The sequence below is a fragment of the Myotis nattereri genome, assembly GCF_964212035.1.
Source record: "Myotis nattereri genome assembly, chromosome: 19".
In the NCBI taxonomy this organism is placed as follows: Eukaryota; Metazoa; Chordata; class Mammalia; order Chiroptera; family Vespertilionidae; genus Myotis; species Myotis nattereri.
Window position 1 is genome coordinate 4582920 of NC_138095.1, and position 14925 is coordinate 4597844.

Here is a 14925-nt window from a genome sequence, read left to right on the forward strand (position 1 = left end):
GACTACACAAATATTTTTAAATGTTTATATAATGGCACTAGTCGGGATAAGGTGAACGCTCACGGACCAGCAGTGGTCTGCAGACCACCGGTTGGCGACCGCTGCCCTAGAATGTCATGTAGTTCCCAAAACTGCTTGAGTAATTTGATTCAATAGTCTGAAACTTGATTGAAAGGTGGCCTAAATTCTGTTCTCTCCAATTTACCAATTACTACTTCATATTGATTTTTTATTATCTTTTAATATGGAACGTTTCACGAATTTTTGTGTCATCCTTGCGCAAGGGCCATGCTAATCTTTTCTGTATCGTTCCAATTTTAGTACATGTGCTGCCGAAGCGAGCACACTACTTCCTATTTAATGCGACCAGTCCTTACGGTCATTTCAAAACATCCTGCATTTATATTTTCATGGTTTCATGTCCATTCTACAAGGATTACAAGAGATATTTGGAACCCAGCTGAGGGGGCCAGACAGCAAGCTGAAGATAAGTCCATGTCCTGAACTCCCACTGGCCACAAGCACAAACAGCTCTATGGGGAAGCACACAGGGTGTGGCTAGATCACAAAATGGCAAAGATAACACGGATTCTTTTTTCTTAACTGTCAATGGTTTCCACACGCCATGTTCCTATGTACCTCCACCTTTGTGCAGTACCAGTTACTATATGACTATATGTGTTAACACCAAAAACGGTGCAACTTCCTGAATCTTACCACAAAACTGTCTGGTTGAGCCTTGAGAATAAAATGAGCTCCAGGCCAACCATGTTCTTTTATTGTAATTGCTACTGAGAAAATACTTTTTGTTGTTGTTCCTCATGTTATTTTGACTTCACCCTTCAACTATCTCAGCTACTTCAAAGAAGCTGCCTTTATTTTTCCAAAGGTTTTTGACCCTAACAACCTTCAGGGTGCTGAGAGATGACCCCAAGGTAAGAACCTGACACCTCCAGAGGAAATGATCAGGCCAATTAGTATCCTGCAGCAAATGCTGACAGAAAGGGATAGGAAAATGCTGAGATACAGGAAGCACTTCCTCTCGAGAATCACAGAAACCTTTTTAAATGAAACTGCAGCCATTCTGCTGGCCATGCGGGACCCAATCTTGATACTTAGCACCATTCCTTTTCCTTTATGTACACTAGAGGCCCGGTGCACGAATTCGTGCATGGGTGGGGTCTGGCCGGCCCACCCCTATCTGGGCCAATTGGGCCAGAGCAACCATGGAAGGGGCCGCGGGTGGTTGACCAGCTGGTTGAACTCCCGGTCAAGGGGACAATTTGCATATTAGCTTTTTATTAAATAGGATACCCTCGGCACAAGAAACCAAAGACAGGCCTGTTATAAACCCCATTATTCAGAGGCCTCACTGCAGCAACAGAAATAACATTAATGCTAATTTCCGAGGGAAAACCACCACCAAAGAATGCAACTCTCAGCTCATGACCAACCTGTTATTTATTTAAGCCATCTCCTGCCATAAGCAAAGAGACGGAAGATCAGTGTACTCTATAGTCATCATTTTACATTAGGAAAGAAGTCAGCTGAAGGTCCCATACACTTTTCTGGTCCGTGTGCAGAGTATGGTCCAAACCAGTGCTGTGGTCCCCACGGCGTAGTGGTCCAGGTTCTGTTTATTCATCTTCATAGCCGGTTGGCAGCGGATTCAGATGACGATTATGGAATAGAGTATGGTTACCATCTCCCCAGGGGAAGGGCTGTGGAATGAAGACGTCAATTAGGACATTCCAGAAAATTCAGAAACCCCACTGCCATAAACTGCTTAAAATAGGGTAAGTGACAGATAATATATAAAACAAAATGGAAATTAGTCCTTTAACCACTGACATAAAGTAAGTAACAGGAAAAGAAAGCTTAAGTCTGTTATTCATAAACCTCTCCCTAGTAGGTATATTCGTGTTGTGTTTATGAAAGTGTAACCCTCAAATCACCTGTACGGGAATGGCAGAGGTGGTCGTGGGAAGAAGATACTCCCATGGTACCTTTCAAAAGCATTGCTCTTGGATCGTGGTTTCCAACCCAGGATGATTTTGCCATTCCAGGGATACTAGGCAAGCAATCACTATCTGGAGACATCTGAGGCAGGATGGGGAACTACTGGCATCTAGTGGGTAGAGGTCAACGATGCTGCTAAATAGCCTACAACTGAGAACAGCTGGCTCCCCACAAGGATGACCCAGTTCTAAATGTCAACAGGTCTGAGGCGGAGAAACCTTGCTGTATGACTTCTGATTCTACTGTACGAGGGTGGAGTGGGGCTCAAAGACTCAAAAAAGAAAACAAAACAAATTCTTTCTGAACCTAAGAATCTACTTCATCTCCATGAGGCCACCTGGACTAAGTGATGTAACAGTTAGGAAAGAACCAGAGGGGCTCTTGCCAAGAATACAGCAAATTGCCCTAGCCGGTTTGGCTCAGTGGATAGAGCGTCGGCCTGCAAACTGAAAGGTCCCGGGTTCGATTCCGGTCAAGGTACATGGCTGGGTTGTGGGCTCGATCCCCAGTGGGAGACTTGCAGGAGGCAGCCCATCCATGATTCTCTCTCATCATGGATGTTTCTCTCTCTCCCTTTCTCTCTAAAACCAATAAAAATGTATTTAAAAAAAATACAGCAAACAACGGAGAGCAAGCGGCGATGACAGCTACAGCCACAGCCAAAGCACAGCCCAGCCGAGAAGACACACAGCCTGCAGGAGCGCGGACAGGGCCGGTCTCTTCCTTAGGCAGCCGGGGCCCGCCAGGCGCCCAGCTCTCAGAAAGGGGAGCCCGTGCCGACTGCGCCGGGCTAAGCAGGTTCCCCCACGACACATTCTACACAAACGACAACTGCTTCGGGGCAGGCGGACGGCAGAGGCCGGTGGATCGGAAGAGGAAAACCGGAAGCCACTTCCTGCAGGGCTCGGAAGAAACTGAGAAGCGACACCCCCCGCCCCGCCCCCGTCACCCCGCCCCCCCCTCTCAGGTTCCCTTCCGTAAAACCCAAGAAAACCACCACTGGGGGTTATTTCACGAGAAACGGTAGGCGCCTGGAATGGACGCCGCGCTTTTAGAAAAGCAAGAACTTGGACGGGGGCGTTCGGAACGGAAGGGGGACGGACCCTCCACGAGTGCAGGGCGTACCTTGGTCCTGATGCGGAGGTGCGGGTAGGCGACGAACTCGGGCCGCTCGTGCTCCCCGTGGCGCGACTTGAGGAAGACGTTCAGCATGCTCACGGCCACCCCGGGCAGCGCCACGAAGTAGGTGAGGGACTTCCACAGGCGAGCTGCGGGGGCGCACGGCTGAGCCCGCGGCGGCCCGTCCGGCCTCCCCCTCCCCCCCAAGGCCGCACGCCAAGGTCACAGGCCGCCCGCCTCGCCGCCGCCGGGCCAGCCGCGCCCCCCGCCGCCCCCGTACCTGAGCCCTCCTCGCCGTGGGCGCCACTCGACATGGGCCGCGCCAGCTGGGGCCGCAACCGGCCCAGCAGCCCAGCAACCCGAGCCGCAGCCGCAGTCGCCATCTTTTTACCGAGACCTCCCAACGCCGGAAGCGGAAGCAGAAGGACGCGCTGTGGAGGCGGGACCCCACCTCAGAGGAAGTTCCTATTGGGCGGTGCCTTTAACCGAGGAGCATGCGCACTGTCCTCGCGGTCGACCGCGTCCTTGTGAGAAGCCGGGAGCCGAGGGCGGAAAGGGCCGTGCGTCCTGCGCCTCCCGCCGACCACACCGGGGAAGCTCAGCGCAAAAGCAAGGTCTGTGGAGGGCACCCGGGCATCGTTGGAGTTCGTGGGCAACACAAATCACTTCTCTTGGACCCTACGTCACTTTTTCATGGCGCCTGACGCAGTCGCCGTCGGCACTATTATTTTGTCCGTCGCCCTTGATAGACTGTAAACCCCGACGCCAAGAGGTGGCCCCACCGCAGCATCCCGAGACTCTGGAATGGCGCCTGGAACCGAGCAGGTGCTCAGCAAAAATCTGCTGAATGAATGAATAGCAACGGGAATGAAAAGTTGGCGTCTGCTTTAATATTCTGGCTCAACAACCCCCGCCCCCCATCATTTCTCCATTTTTCTTCCTTGTACTCAGCTAAAAACAGCTTTGAAAATAAAAGTTTAAGAAAATAGATACATGAGATAGAAGTAAACTTTTTGATCATAAGCACCTTTAAGAATATAATGAAAGCCCTAGGCCTAGCCCGTGTGCCTCAGTGGATAGAGCAGCGGCCCTCGGCCTGAGGGGTCCGGGTTCAATTCGAGTTAAGAGCACATGCCCGGTAGGGGGCGTGCAGGAGGCAGCCGGTCAATGATTCTCTTTCATCATTGATGTTTCTCTCCCTTCCTCTCTGAAGTAAATTTTATATATATATATACACACACATATATATAAAGAATGTCATGAAAACTATGAACTCTTTCCCCCCAAAATGCACCTGCTCTTAACACACTGTTTAGCAGACAATGTTGGGGGGAGAAGGTCCCATAAAGTACATGAAGGACTGTTGCAGAGACCCTGAGTGGGGAGACAAGCAGGCACACCGGTGTGGGAAGACTGGTTCCCATCTCGGTTCCTTCCCTGGCAATCTGCGTGACCTTGGTCACGTTAGATAAAGCGAATACTTTAAGGTCATGCATTTCATGAATACAAAAACTTAGGATCGTATTACTAGAGCTTCACAGTCCGGCGGAGCGTTAGATCTTTCTCTGGGAAGCCTGGGGTTTTGCGTGTGAGTAATCAGAGTCACCAGAGTGTGTGCGAGGCCCCAGACCAGGGGTGGGCAAACTTTTTGACTCGAGGGCCACAATGGGTTCTTAAACTGGACCGGAGGCCGGAACAAAAGCATGGATGGAGTGTTTGTGTGAACTAATATAAATTCAAAGTAAACATCATTACATAAAAGGGTACGGTCTTTTTTTTTTTTTAGTTTTATTCATTTCAAACGGGCCGGATCCGGCCCACGGGCCGTAGTTTGCCCACGGCTGCCCCAGAGTGTGGCCTTGGAAAGGGTTCAAGTTCAGGCATCAGGAAATCCTGGGTTCCAATCTCTCATCTGCCACCTGCTGTTTCCTCTTTTCTTTTTTTTTTTTCAGCGGCAGTATGGTTTATTAGCGGGGCCTTAGTACAGGCGCTGGGGCTTGCCCATGGTGCTCTTGATGTACAAAGCCCGAACATTCTGCCAGTTCTTTTTGAGCAATGACACCAGGAAATTGACAGCTAAGTGGATGTTGTACACAAGCTCATCATCTGTCATCTTCATGTGGCCAACAGCCACCGCCAGACACAGCACCTTCTTCATCTGGAACTTGATGGTGGACTTCACCTCATCGACTTTGGCCACCATGTTCTCATTGTGGGTCAACAAGGAAGGGAACTTGCCAGCCTTATTCAGGCCGGGGCCCAGGATTCGTGGGATCTGCTTGATCAGAGACTCTGAAGCCAAAAAGGCATCGTACTTCTTGGCCAGCTTCTTATTGTTGTTGAGCTTCTTCAGCGCCTCGATGTCCATGTGCGGATATCCACGGCCTTGGCCTCGTCGCAGTGCTGCTGGTCCCCCAGCACGCACACGGAGAACTTGGGGCGGGGCGTGGACTTAAGCCTGACGGTTCCCCGAGAAGCGTTTGTCCTTCTGAGGGTCATAGTTCTTCAGGCTGACCTGCAGCTCCACCGTCTCCAAAAACTTCCGGCGCTTGCTCTGGTTCCGTGCAGGACCTCCCGCACCGCCTGTACAGGGTGTCGCAGGAGACTTTGCTGCTCATGGTTCTTCGCGCCGCAAAAACCGGAAAAAGCCTCTTTTCTTAAATGGGAATGTAACACTCATTTTTATCCAACACATAATTATTATCCAACAAATATTTATTGAAACCCAGCTCTACCTTGGGAAGTTACTCACCCTCCATCTACAATACGTTTCATTTAATAAACATTAACTAATGTTCCCACTGTGTTCCAGGCATGCGCAGTAGTACACCAGAGCTATAAGATCTCTCTCTCTTGCAGCTTACATTCCAGTGGTGGAGACAGGATTAAGTGAAAAGTGCTCAATGCCTGAAATATATTAAAAATTCAACAAATATTCATTTTCTCATAGGGCTTTCTTATGCGTGCTGGTACTGCTAAGTAAAGATCCTGTCTATTGCGCTGGGCACAGAGTTCATGTTCAGGCATAATGCCTACGATCCTAAGGTGTCATTGCCAGGTGTGCTCAGCATTTGCAAAGCCTTGGGTCGCTGAGTTTAGACAACCCAGGAAACCAAAATCGTCAATACAAAAAATAACTAATATTTATTGAGCACTTATTTTGTGCTCAAATTGTCTTCCCCACTTCAGTAAATGGCCACTCCATTTCTCAAGTTAAACACATGGAGTCATCTTTGGCTTCTCTCCCAACCTCCCCTACTCCACCCCCCACCACACACACACACACACACACACACACACACACACGCGCGCGCACACACACCAATCCATCTACAAATCCTGACAGCTCTTCCTTCAGACATATCCAAAATTTGACCCCTTCTTACTACCTATGGCTACTAATTTAATCAAAGGTGTTCTCTCTCACTTGGACAATTGCAGCAACTTCCTAAATGGTCTCCCTGCTACCTGGTCCCCCACCGTCTATTCTCTACACGGCAGCCAGAGGGATCCTTTAAGCCTGTCAGACCATCTTCCTTCTCTGCTCAGAATCTTCCAATAGCTTCCATCGCCCTCAAAGTAAATGTCCAAGTCCTTACAGTAGGCTACCTGCCCCCAGTCACCTCTCTGGCATCATCCCTTCCACCCTCCCCCTTGCCCACTTCACTCCAGCTTACCTTGGCCTTCTTGCATTTCCTTGCACATTCCAGGCATTCCCCTGCCTCAGGACGCTGACACATGCTCACTTCTCTGTCTGGAAGAGTTCACCTCCAGAGAGCCCCATGAATTGCTGCTTTCTTTCACCCAGGGGTCTGCTCAGAAGTCATCTTATCAGAAAGGCCTTGCTAGACTATCCCGAAATGAAATAATTCCTCTCGACCCTGACACTTTATTCTCCTTACTGTGCCTTATCTGTCTTCATAGTCCTTACCACCACCTGACATAGTAAGTATGTATTGGTTTACTGTCTGTCTTCCTTCATGAACTAAGTTTTTGTTTTTGTTTTGGTTAATCCTCACCCGAGGATATTTTTCCATTGATTTTTAGGGAGAGTGGAAGAGAGAAACATCGATGTGAGAGAAACACATCAACTGGTTGCCTCTTGACGGGCCCCAACCAGGGCCCGGGCTGGGGAGGAGCCTGCAACCAAGGTACCTGCCCTTGACCAGAATTGAACCCGGGACCCTTTGATCCACAGGCCGATGCTCTACCCACTGAGCAAAACCGGCTAGGGCTCAAATCAATTTTTTTAACCTCAAAGCCATACAGACTTTGTTTTAGCTGGAAGGATGTCAACTCCAACAGGTCACCCTGTCAAGCTCACGCTGTTCAGATGCTCTGAATAGGGAACAGCGAGAGAAGGAAAACGATTCCATTTCTGACTTCAGTGGGTTTGCAAAGAAAAATACTCCGAGTCATGGGATCCTTGATAATGGACGCAACCATCAGATGTGTTCCCAGCTTGTGCTGCCCCTCCCCCTCCTTCACTGTGACTCCCGAGGCATCAGGCCTCTCTGTGCAGGGAGCTGCCCCAAGGCCATGGCCGGCCAGCCCTGGCTTTGACGTCATCCTCTCTGGCAGCTGGTGATATTTACACTCATTCTGAACCTACTAAGGCTCTCTCTGACGCTTGGGTTCCTTGAAACAGGGAGCTGGTGTGTGGGCACCTCAATGCTATGGACAGCTACTGATGGGGGAGGCGTTGGCGTGAGACCGGGGGAGGCTGCCTCGCCAAGGCCAGGGCTTGCCCAAGGGAAAGCTTATCTGAGGCCTCCTGTCTGCTACTTCTATTGTGGTTTCTCCCAGCGAAGAGCTCCTCCGAGTCCTGGACCAGTAAATATTTGTCCACCAAGAGATGAATTCTAGGAGAAGGCACTGAGGCATTTTCCATGCAGGCTGCAGGCGAAGCCAGGGTGTTGTGACCACCACTCAACCCTCTAACTTGTCTGAGCTGCTCAGCATCACAAATTCAATGAGAGTCTCAAACGTGTCATTGGGCTGGGGTGACACGATAGCAGTGACCCTCCTGGGACACCCCACCAAGAGGGAGAGGCTGACAGGTAAACAGCTATTACAACCAGCGTGATGGAGTCTGCAATGGGAGGCAGCACAGCATGGGCCTTCGCAGCAAGCTCAAGTCCCGGGTCTGCTGCTTAGCTATGAGTCATGGGCAAGTCAAGTCACCTCTTAGAGTTTCACTGGTGAATTGAAGTTACTACAGGGATTTAACAGGATAAAAGAGATAGCTAACATTTATTAAGCATTTACTATGTACTGAGCTCTTCCCATGTATTCATTTGGTCATTACAACACTACTATGAGATACATGCTATTCTTATAGTATTGATTATAACCTTCCATCACAAGACCAGCAGGAGGTATGGCACCTGGCGCGTACTGAATTCTTTGTCCTTCGGTCTTGTCAATCATTAGTACCCGAGTTACACCATTTTTTAAAAAGTACTGCAACAGGGGCCTGGTAGCAAAAAATAATTTGTACAGCATTGCTGGGCACTTGTCTGCTCCAACCTTACATTCCCATAAGTCAATAGCCCTGTAATAAATTGTTATATCCTGTGGCGTTGCCTGCCTTGTTTTTCAGTATGAAGATACTTTCACACCTTTGCCTTACCGTCAGACAATAGGTAAATCATAGCACCTACCTTCTAAGGATGCTGAGAGGACTGAATATTGATGATGTGTGTAAAAACACTTATTCCCTTACTTCACAAATAGCAATTCATATATATTATTATCCATCATCTACTGTTACATTAAGTTAAAAACAAATTGGACAGGCCCTGGCCCAGGTAGCTCAGTTGGTTAGAGCATTCTCCCCATACACCAAGGTTGCAGGTTCCATCCCTAGTCAAGGCACATACAAGAAGCAACCAGTGAATGCATAAATGGTGGAACAACAAATCAACGTCTCTCTCTCTCTCTCTCTCTCTCTCTCTCTCTCTCTCTCCCTCTCCTACCTCTCTCTATATAAAATCAATCACTAAACATTTTTTAATTGGCTGTTTAGTATGAGAAATGTATCTCAATAAAGCTGTTAAACCCAACAAAGCAGGCTACAAAATATTATGACATGTATGTTTTCATTTTTGTAAATGCATAGAAAAATACTGTAAGGGTTATTCTCACATGTTAACGAAAGTTATGTTTGGCTTTTAATTTTCTTTTAAATTTTTTTTACAATGAATATATATTACTTGTGTCAAGAACAAAGGTATTCAGCCCGGCCGGCCGGCATGGTTGAGCGTGGACCTATGAACCAGAAGGTCATGGTTGGATTCCCAGTCAGGGCACATGCGGGGGTTGTAGGCTCGATCCCCAGCGTGGGGCGTGCAGGAGGCAGCTCATCGATGATTCTCTCATCATTGATATTCCTCCACTCTCTGAAATCAAATATATATATATATATATATATATATATATATATATTTAAAATTTTTAAAATAACAAAGACATTCACCGAAAAGCAGATTACGAAGTGGCTACCAGCACTTGTGTTGCTGGTATTCGTCGCTTAGACTGTAAGCCCAACCAGGGCGGCAGGGACCCCTGGCCCTGAGCGCCCTGGCAGAACGGTGACGGGGTGAGGCTCCCTCGCGCCCGCGCCTGCAGTCCCGCTCGCTACCTGTGGGTGGCAGGCTCCACATGTGCGCCCTGCCTGCGACCTTCAACGTGGCTATCGGGTCTCGGGATCCTTGAAGGAAGAGGGCGGTGGAACCTCGAGGCGGGTGAAGAGAGCCAGGCCAGACTCCTTGTTAAGGCCTTGCCTTCTCCTGACTCTTCCCTAGATTAGAACAAGAGGAGAAAACTTCTCTTCCTAATGCCCCTCCAACTCTACCTTCCCCCCCATCCCCAGTGGGGAGCAGAGAGGAGAGGCTGAAAGGCCCCCCGGGCCAGGAGACAGAGAGACGCTGTCCTGACAATATTTACCTTCATAACATACCTCCCAGGGCAAGGGCCTGGCCAGGTGACTAACTGCCCGCACCCAGTAGCTCTTGGATTTGGGGAGAGAGGGGTGTTAGCACCCCATCTTACACAGCAGGGCCACTGTGGCTTAGAGAGGCAGTGCCCTCGCTTAGAGAGGCAGGCTTCTTGGATTGGCGGGTAGGGCCTCCAGGGGCACCTCCACCCACTTTCTGTGTCAACCATCTCGGCCTTCTCCACGATCCACGTCCTGCCGTCATCTTGCCGGCCTGCTGGCTCCTGCTTCTCTCCAGCTGCCCCATCTATTGTGATCTCTTTACCCTGTGAGGCTCCCCAACCGGGGTCTACCCCTCCCGCCTCCCTGCCCCCGGAGGCCCTGCCAGCATCCCTGTTTTAGCACTTTTCATTGAACCCTGTGAGATGGATGGTTGTTTCCATGCCTGGCCCTCCTGCTAGACTATTCATTTCAGGCGTCTCTTGTCATTGGGTAGGTAGCCTTATAATGGCGCCACCATCCACCCAGTCCCCAAGCGAACAAACCAGGAGTCAATTTTTCTTATTGTCTCCTCTTTCATTCTCACATTCAATCAAGCACCAAGTGGATTTTACGTTTATTTTATTATTTTATTTTTTTCAAGAGCATTCTGAGTCACTGAAAACCTGTGCAAATGGGGCTTTAAAACCAACACTATACTGGGAGCTCTTAGGGATGGGGCAGGCAGGATGAGGACCTTGATAAATAGAGGATTTTTTTTTGTTGGGGGTGGGGGGATTGAACCTTCTCTCTAATCCTCTCCATCCCTGCTCAGTCATGGCCACGCTTCCAGGCTGGGCTCTCTCCTTACAGCTTCACCATCTCCAATCTATTCCCCCCACAGCGGCCTGGCTGATCCTTCTAAAGTGCAGATCTGCCCATACCACCACTCCCCTTTGCAAGCCATCAACAGCTGCCTGTTCCCTGAGGATAAACCCAAACATCTTACTCTGGCCTCCAAGGTCCTAAAAGGTACAGTCACTGCTTATCTCAACCATGTTTTCTAAGGATGCCTCATGCATCCGCCAGCTAGCCTTCTGTCTCTGAAATATGCTAAGCCCTTTTCAACCTCGGGGCCTTTGCTCATGCTGTGCCCCCCGGAGTGCTCTTCCCAATCCTCATTTCACTAACTTAAAAAAAAAAAATTGATATTAGCCCTAACTGGTTTGGCACAGTGGATAGAGCATCAGCCTGCGGACTCAAGGGTCCCGGGTTCAGTTCCGGTCAAGGGCATGTACCTTGGTTGCAGGCACATCCCCAGTGGGGAGTGTGCAGGAGGAAGCGATTGATGTTTCTCACTCTCTATCCCTCTCCCTTCCTCTCTGTAAAAAATCAATAAAATATATTTAAAAAATTGATATTAGAGAGAGGAAGGAAAAGAAAGAGAAACATCGATTTGTGGTTCCACTTATTTATGCATTCACTGGTTGCTTCTTGGGTGTGCTCTGATGAAGGATCAAACCCGAAACCTTGGCTATCGGGACGATGATCTAACCAATCGAGCTACCGGCCAGGGCGGCTCACATGACTCTGGCGGAGAGGCGGCCTATTAAAACCTCGCCAGTGACGGAGGCTGCTCTCATGCTTAAATCTGACCTTGGGTCTTCATTCAAGTTCGTGAACATTGAATGAACTTGGACCCTGATGTGAAATTAAAACATTTGATCAAATTTCTTTTTTTTTTAAAATATATTTTATTGATTTCTTACAGAGAGAAAGGGAGAGAGAGAGAGAGAGAGTTAGAAACATCGATGAGAGAGAAACATCGATCAGCTGCCTCCTGCACATCTCCCACTGGGGATGTCCCCACAACCAAGGTACATGCCCTTGACCGGAATCGAACCTGGGACCTTTCAGTCCGCAGGCCGACGCTCTATCCACTGAGCCAAACTGGTTTCGGCTGATCAAATTTCTGATCAGACTAAATCCAGGTCCAAATCTTGCCTCCAAGGGTTCCCGGGTGCCCTTCGCGCGAGTCCTTTGCTTCCTCAGGGCCTCCTTCTGTGTAAAATGGTGACAGTCAGGAGAGGGTCGCAGCCTCACCCACCCCGGCCTTTGCAACTGCTGTGCCTTCTCCCTGGAACCTCTTCCCCCTGCTTGTCCCCATAGTGTGCTTCCCCCTTAAATATCAGCCCTTCTTTCTTTATAGCAAGTATCATATTTTTTAAAATATATTTTATTGATTTTTTAGAGAGAGGAAGGGAGAGGGATAGAGCGTTAGAAGCATCGATGAGAGAGAAACATCGATTAAGCTGCCTCCTGCAAACTCCCTACTGGGATGTGCCTGCAACAGACATACATGCCCTTGACCAGAATCGAACCTGGGACCCTTCAGTCTGCAGGCCGACGCTCTAACCACCGAGCAAAACCGGTTAGGGCTCATATTTTTAATAGCACAAATCGTAATGGTGGTGTAGTTTCTTTTTTTTTCTTTTTTTTTTTTTAATATATTTTATTGATTTTTTTACAGAGAGGAAGGGAGAGAGATAGAGAGTTAGAAACATCGATGAGAGAGAAACATCGATCAGTTGCCTCCTGCACACCCCCCACTGGGGATGCGCCCGCAACCCAGGTACATGCCCTTGACCGGAATCGAACCTGGGACCCTTCAGTCTATAGGCCGACGCTCTAACCACTGAGCAACCGGTCAGGGCTCATATTTTTAATAGCACAAATCGTAATGGTGGTGTTGTTTCTTCTTAATTTACTTTGTTACATAAGAATATTTAACTTCTCTTTTGTTGTTGTATCTTCAACACTTTGCACTCTTCCTGGGGCCTGAATAATACTCAACATTTTCTTTTCTCTTTTCTTTCTTTTTCTTTTCCCTACAAAAAGCTTTATTATTTCCATTTGGTCCCCGGGGCTCCAGGTTGATTAAAAGACGCAGAAGTGGTTTCAGGGAGAGGCTCGGGCAAAGACCAGGCAGGGGGGGGCGGCGGGGATCAGAGGGGCCCCTCAAAGGCCTTGAGGGTAAGCTTTTCAAAGAGACACTCACCCAGCACAGCCTGTGGAGGTTAGTCAGGTGGTCATACCCAACGTTTTCTGAAGTCCTACTGAGTGCCAGGCACTCTTCTAAGCATTTCCTAGGAAAATTCATTCCATTCTTAAAACAGCTCTGTGGACATATGTAGTAGGTACTCCTATAGCCTCTTGTCAGAGGAGGAAGTTGAGGCATTGGAAGGGGACAGCCAGTGGCCGTGAGGGGATCTGAATCCACGCTGGCCAGGCCAGGTCCTCCTGCCCCTGATGATGAGTCATGGTGTGGGGTGTGGCGTGAAGGTTTTCCAAGAGGAAGAACTGCTGCGATTCCTTTGTGAAAGGGCGGACCTAGGAAGCAGGTGTTCTCCGGGTCCCATTACAAAGGAATTCTCCGCTTATTCAAATGTCGCCATTGACTGCTGCCACTGAGGACTCTAGATAGAAGGACTTAGTTCAAACAAACAAAGGCTTAGCATTGACAATGGAGGTGAAAACAGCATCCAGGTTAGAGGAGGGAGGACTGGGCTTCCACCCACCATTAGTCGGCTGATAAGAGGCGGCTGACGTCCTGGAGACCACACCTCCTCCCCCTCGGCCAGCCCTGATTCCCTACCACACCCGAGCTCTCCATCCCACAGGGATGAAGTGGAAGCTTGTATCTGAGAAAGCGCTGGAAAACCCGAGTCCCGCTGACTCCTCCGGCTGCATCAGGGGCCTCTTCCGAGTTCCCACAGCCCCCTGGGCCCATCACTTCGCTTTGCTGCTCCCCCCTCTCCTGCCCCTTGCCCTCCTCCCCCTCCTGTGAACTCCCTAAGGGCAGAGACTGGCTTCCTCCTGGCTGTGTCTCTTCCCCTTCTTATTGGTCTTTTCACTCTTACTCACCCCTCAGGTCTCATCTTAAAGGTCACCTCCTCCAAGAAGCCTTCCCTGGCAACCCCCATAATCTGTAGAGAGCACTTTTCTCTGTGTAATGATTGCTTGTTTGCTTGTCTAGGTCGCCTTACCCTTCATCCAGGGGTTCCCACACTCAGTGTCTGTCAGTCATCTGGGGAGTTGTAAGAGGCAGGTTCCCAGGCCCCAACCTCAGAGAATCTGATTCAGAGTTTTTAGTAGGGCCTGAGAATCTGCATTGTAACAGCTCACACCATGCATCTGGTGTGGGAGGCATCAGAGGAACGATACAATAAATGGGGCTCCTTGCCCACTGGCATGACTCGGTGGTTGAGCATCAACCTATGAACCAGGAGGTCATGGCTCAATTCCCTCAGAGCCCATGCCCAAGTTGTGGGCTCAGTCTCCAGTGTGAGGCATGCAGGAAACAGCTGATCGATGATTCTCTCTCATTGTTGATGTTTCTATCTTTCCCTCTCTCTTCCTCTCTGAAATCAATAAAAATAATAAATAAATAAATAAATAAATAAATAAATAAATAAATAAATAAATTGGGGCTCCTTGAAGGCAAGGATCATGATCAATCACTATGACGCCCCATCAGCCAGTCTGTGCCTGGCACATAGGAGGTGTTCAAACATGATTGTTGAATGAATGAATGAATGAGTGACAGTTGCCAGCATTGTAATATGTTCTTCAAATGCAGCCACTTGAGTTTGGCCTTGAAAGAGCCACATGAAGGTCATATGATTACACTTCTCTGGAATGGAGGTGGGAGAGTGTGGGAGCTTTGGTGTCTACAGGGCTCAATGAGAAGCCAATGACCCTACTTTCTGGCTGTGTGACCTGAGCAAGTTTAGTCCCTATCAGCCTCATTTTCTTCATCTGCCAAACAGAGAGGATAACACTAATGGCTGCGCCATGGGGTGGTGACAAGA

At 49.0% G+C, this 14925-nt stretch overlaps 1 protein-coding gene and 1 pseudogene across 2 annotated transcripts; both read right to left on the reverse strand.

Annotated features, from left to right (window-relative positions):
- Nucleotides 1-1443: 1443 nt before the first annotated feature.
- On the reverse strand, nt 1444-3905 carry COX6A1 (cytochrome c oxidase subunit 6A1). Its single transcript, XM_081114211.1, has 3 exons — nt 3419-3905; nt 3145-3287; nt 1444-1721 (listed from the first exon to the last, which is right to left on the reverse strand). The coding sequence occupies exons 1-3, from the start codon at nt 3519-3521 to the stop codon at nt 1638-1640; spliced, it is 330 nt and encodes a 109-aa protein (XP_080970337.1). The 5' UTR covers nt 3522-3905; the 3' UTR covers nt 1444-1637.
- A 1188-nt stretch (nt 3906-5093) lies between these two features.
- On the reverse strand, nt 5094-5756 carry LOC308535375 (large ribosomal subunit protein uL1-like; annotated as a pseudogene). The gene has a single exon. The product of its transcript is annotated as a large ribosomal subunit protein uL1-like (transcript).
- Nucleotides 5757-14925: the final 9169 nt, after the last annotated feature.

What these genes read in the sequence shown, in the direction of transcription:
- COX6A1 (XM_081114211.1), bottom strand. Translation starts at nt 3,521, where the DNA reads ATGGCGACTGCGGCTGCGGCTCGGGTTGCTGGGCTGCTGGGCCGGTTG. An exon ending in CCACGGCGAGGAGGGCTCAG is followed by an intron (nt 3,288 to 3,418) that starts GTACGGGGGCGG and finishes GCGCCCCCGCAG; the next exon opens with CTCGCCTGTGGAAGTCCCTC. An exon ending in ACCTCCGCATCAGGACCAAG is followed by an intron (nt 1,722 to 3,144) that starts GTACGCCCTGCA and finishes TTCATTCCACAG; the next exon opens with CCCTTCCCCTGGGGAGATGG.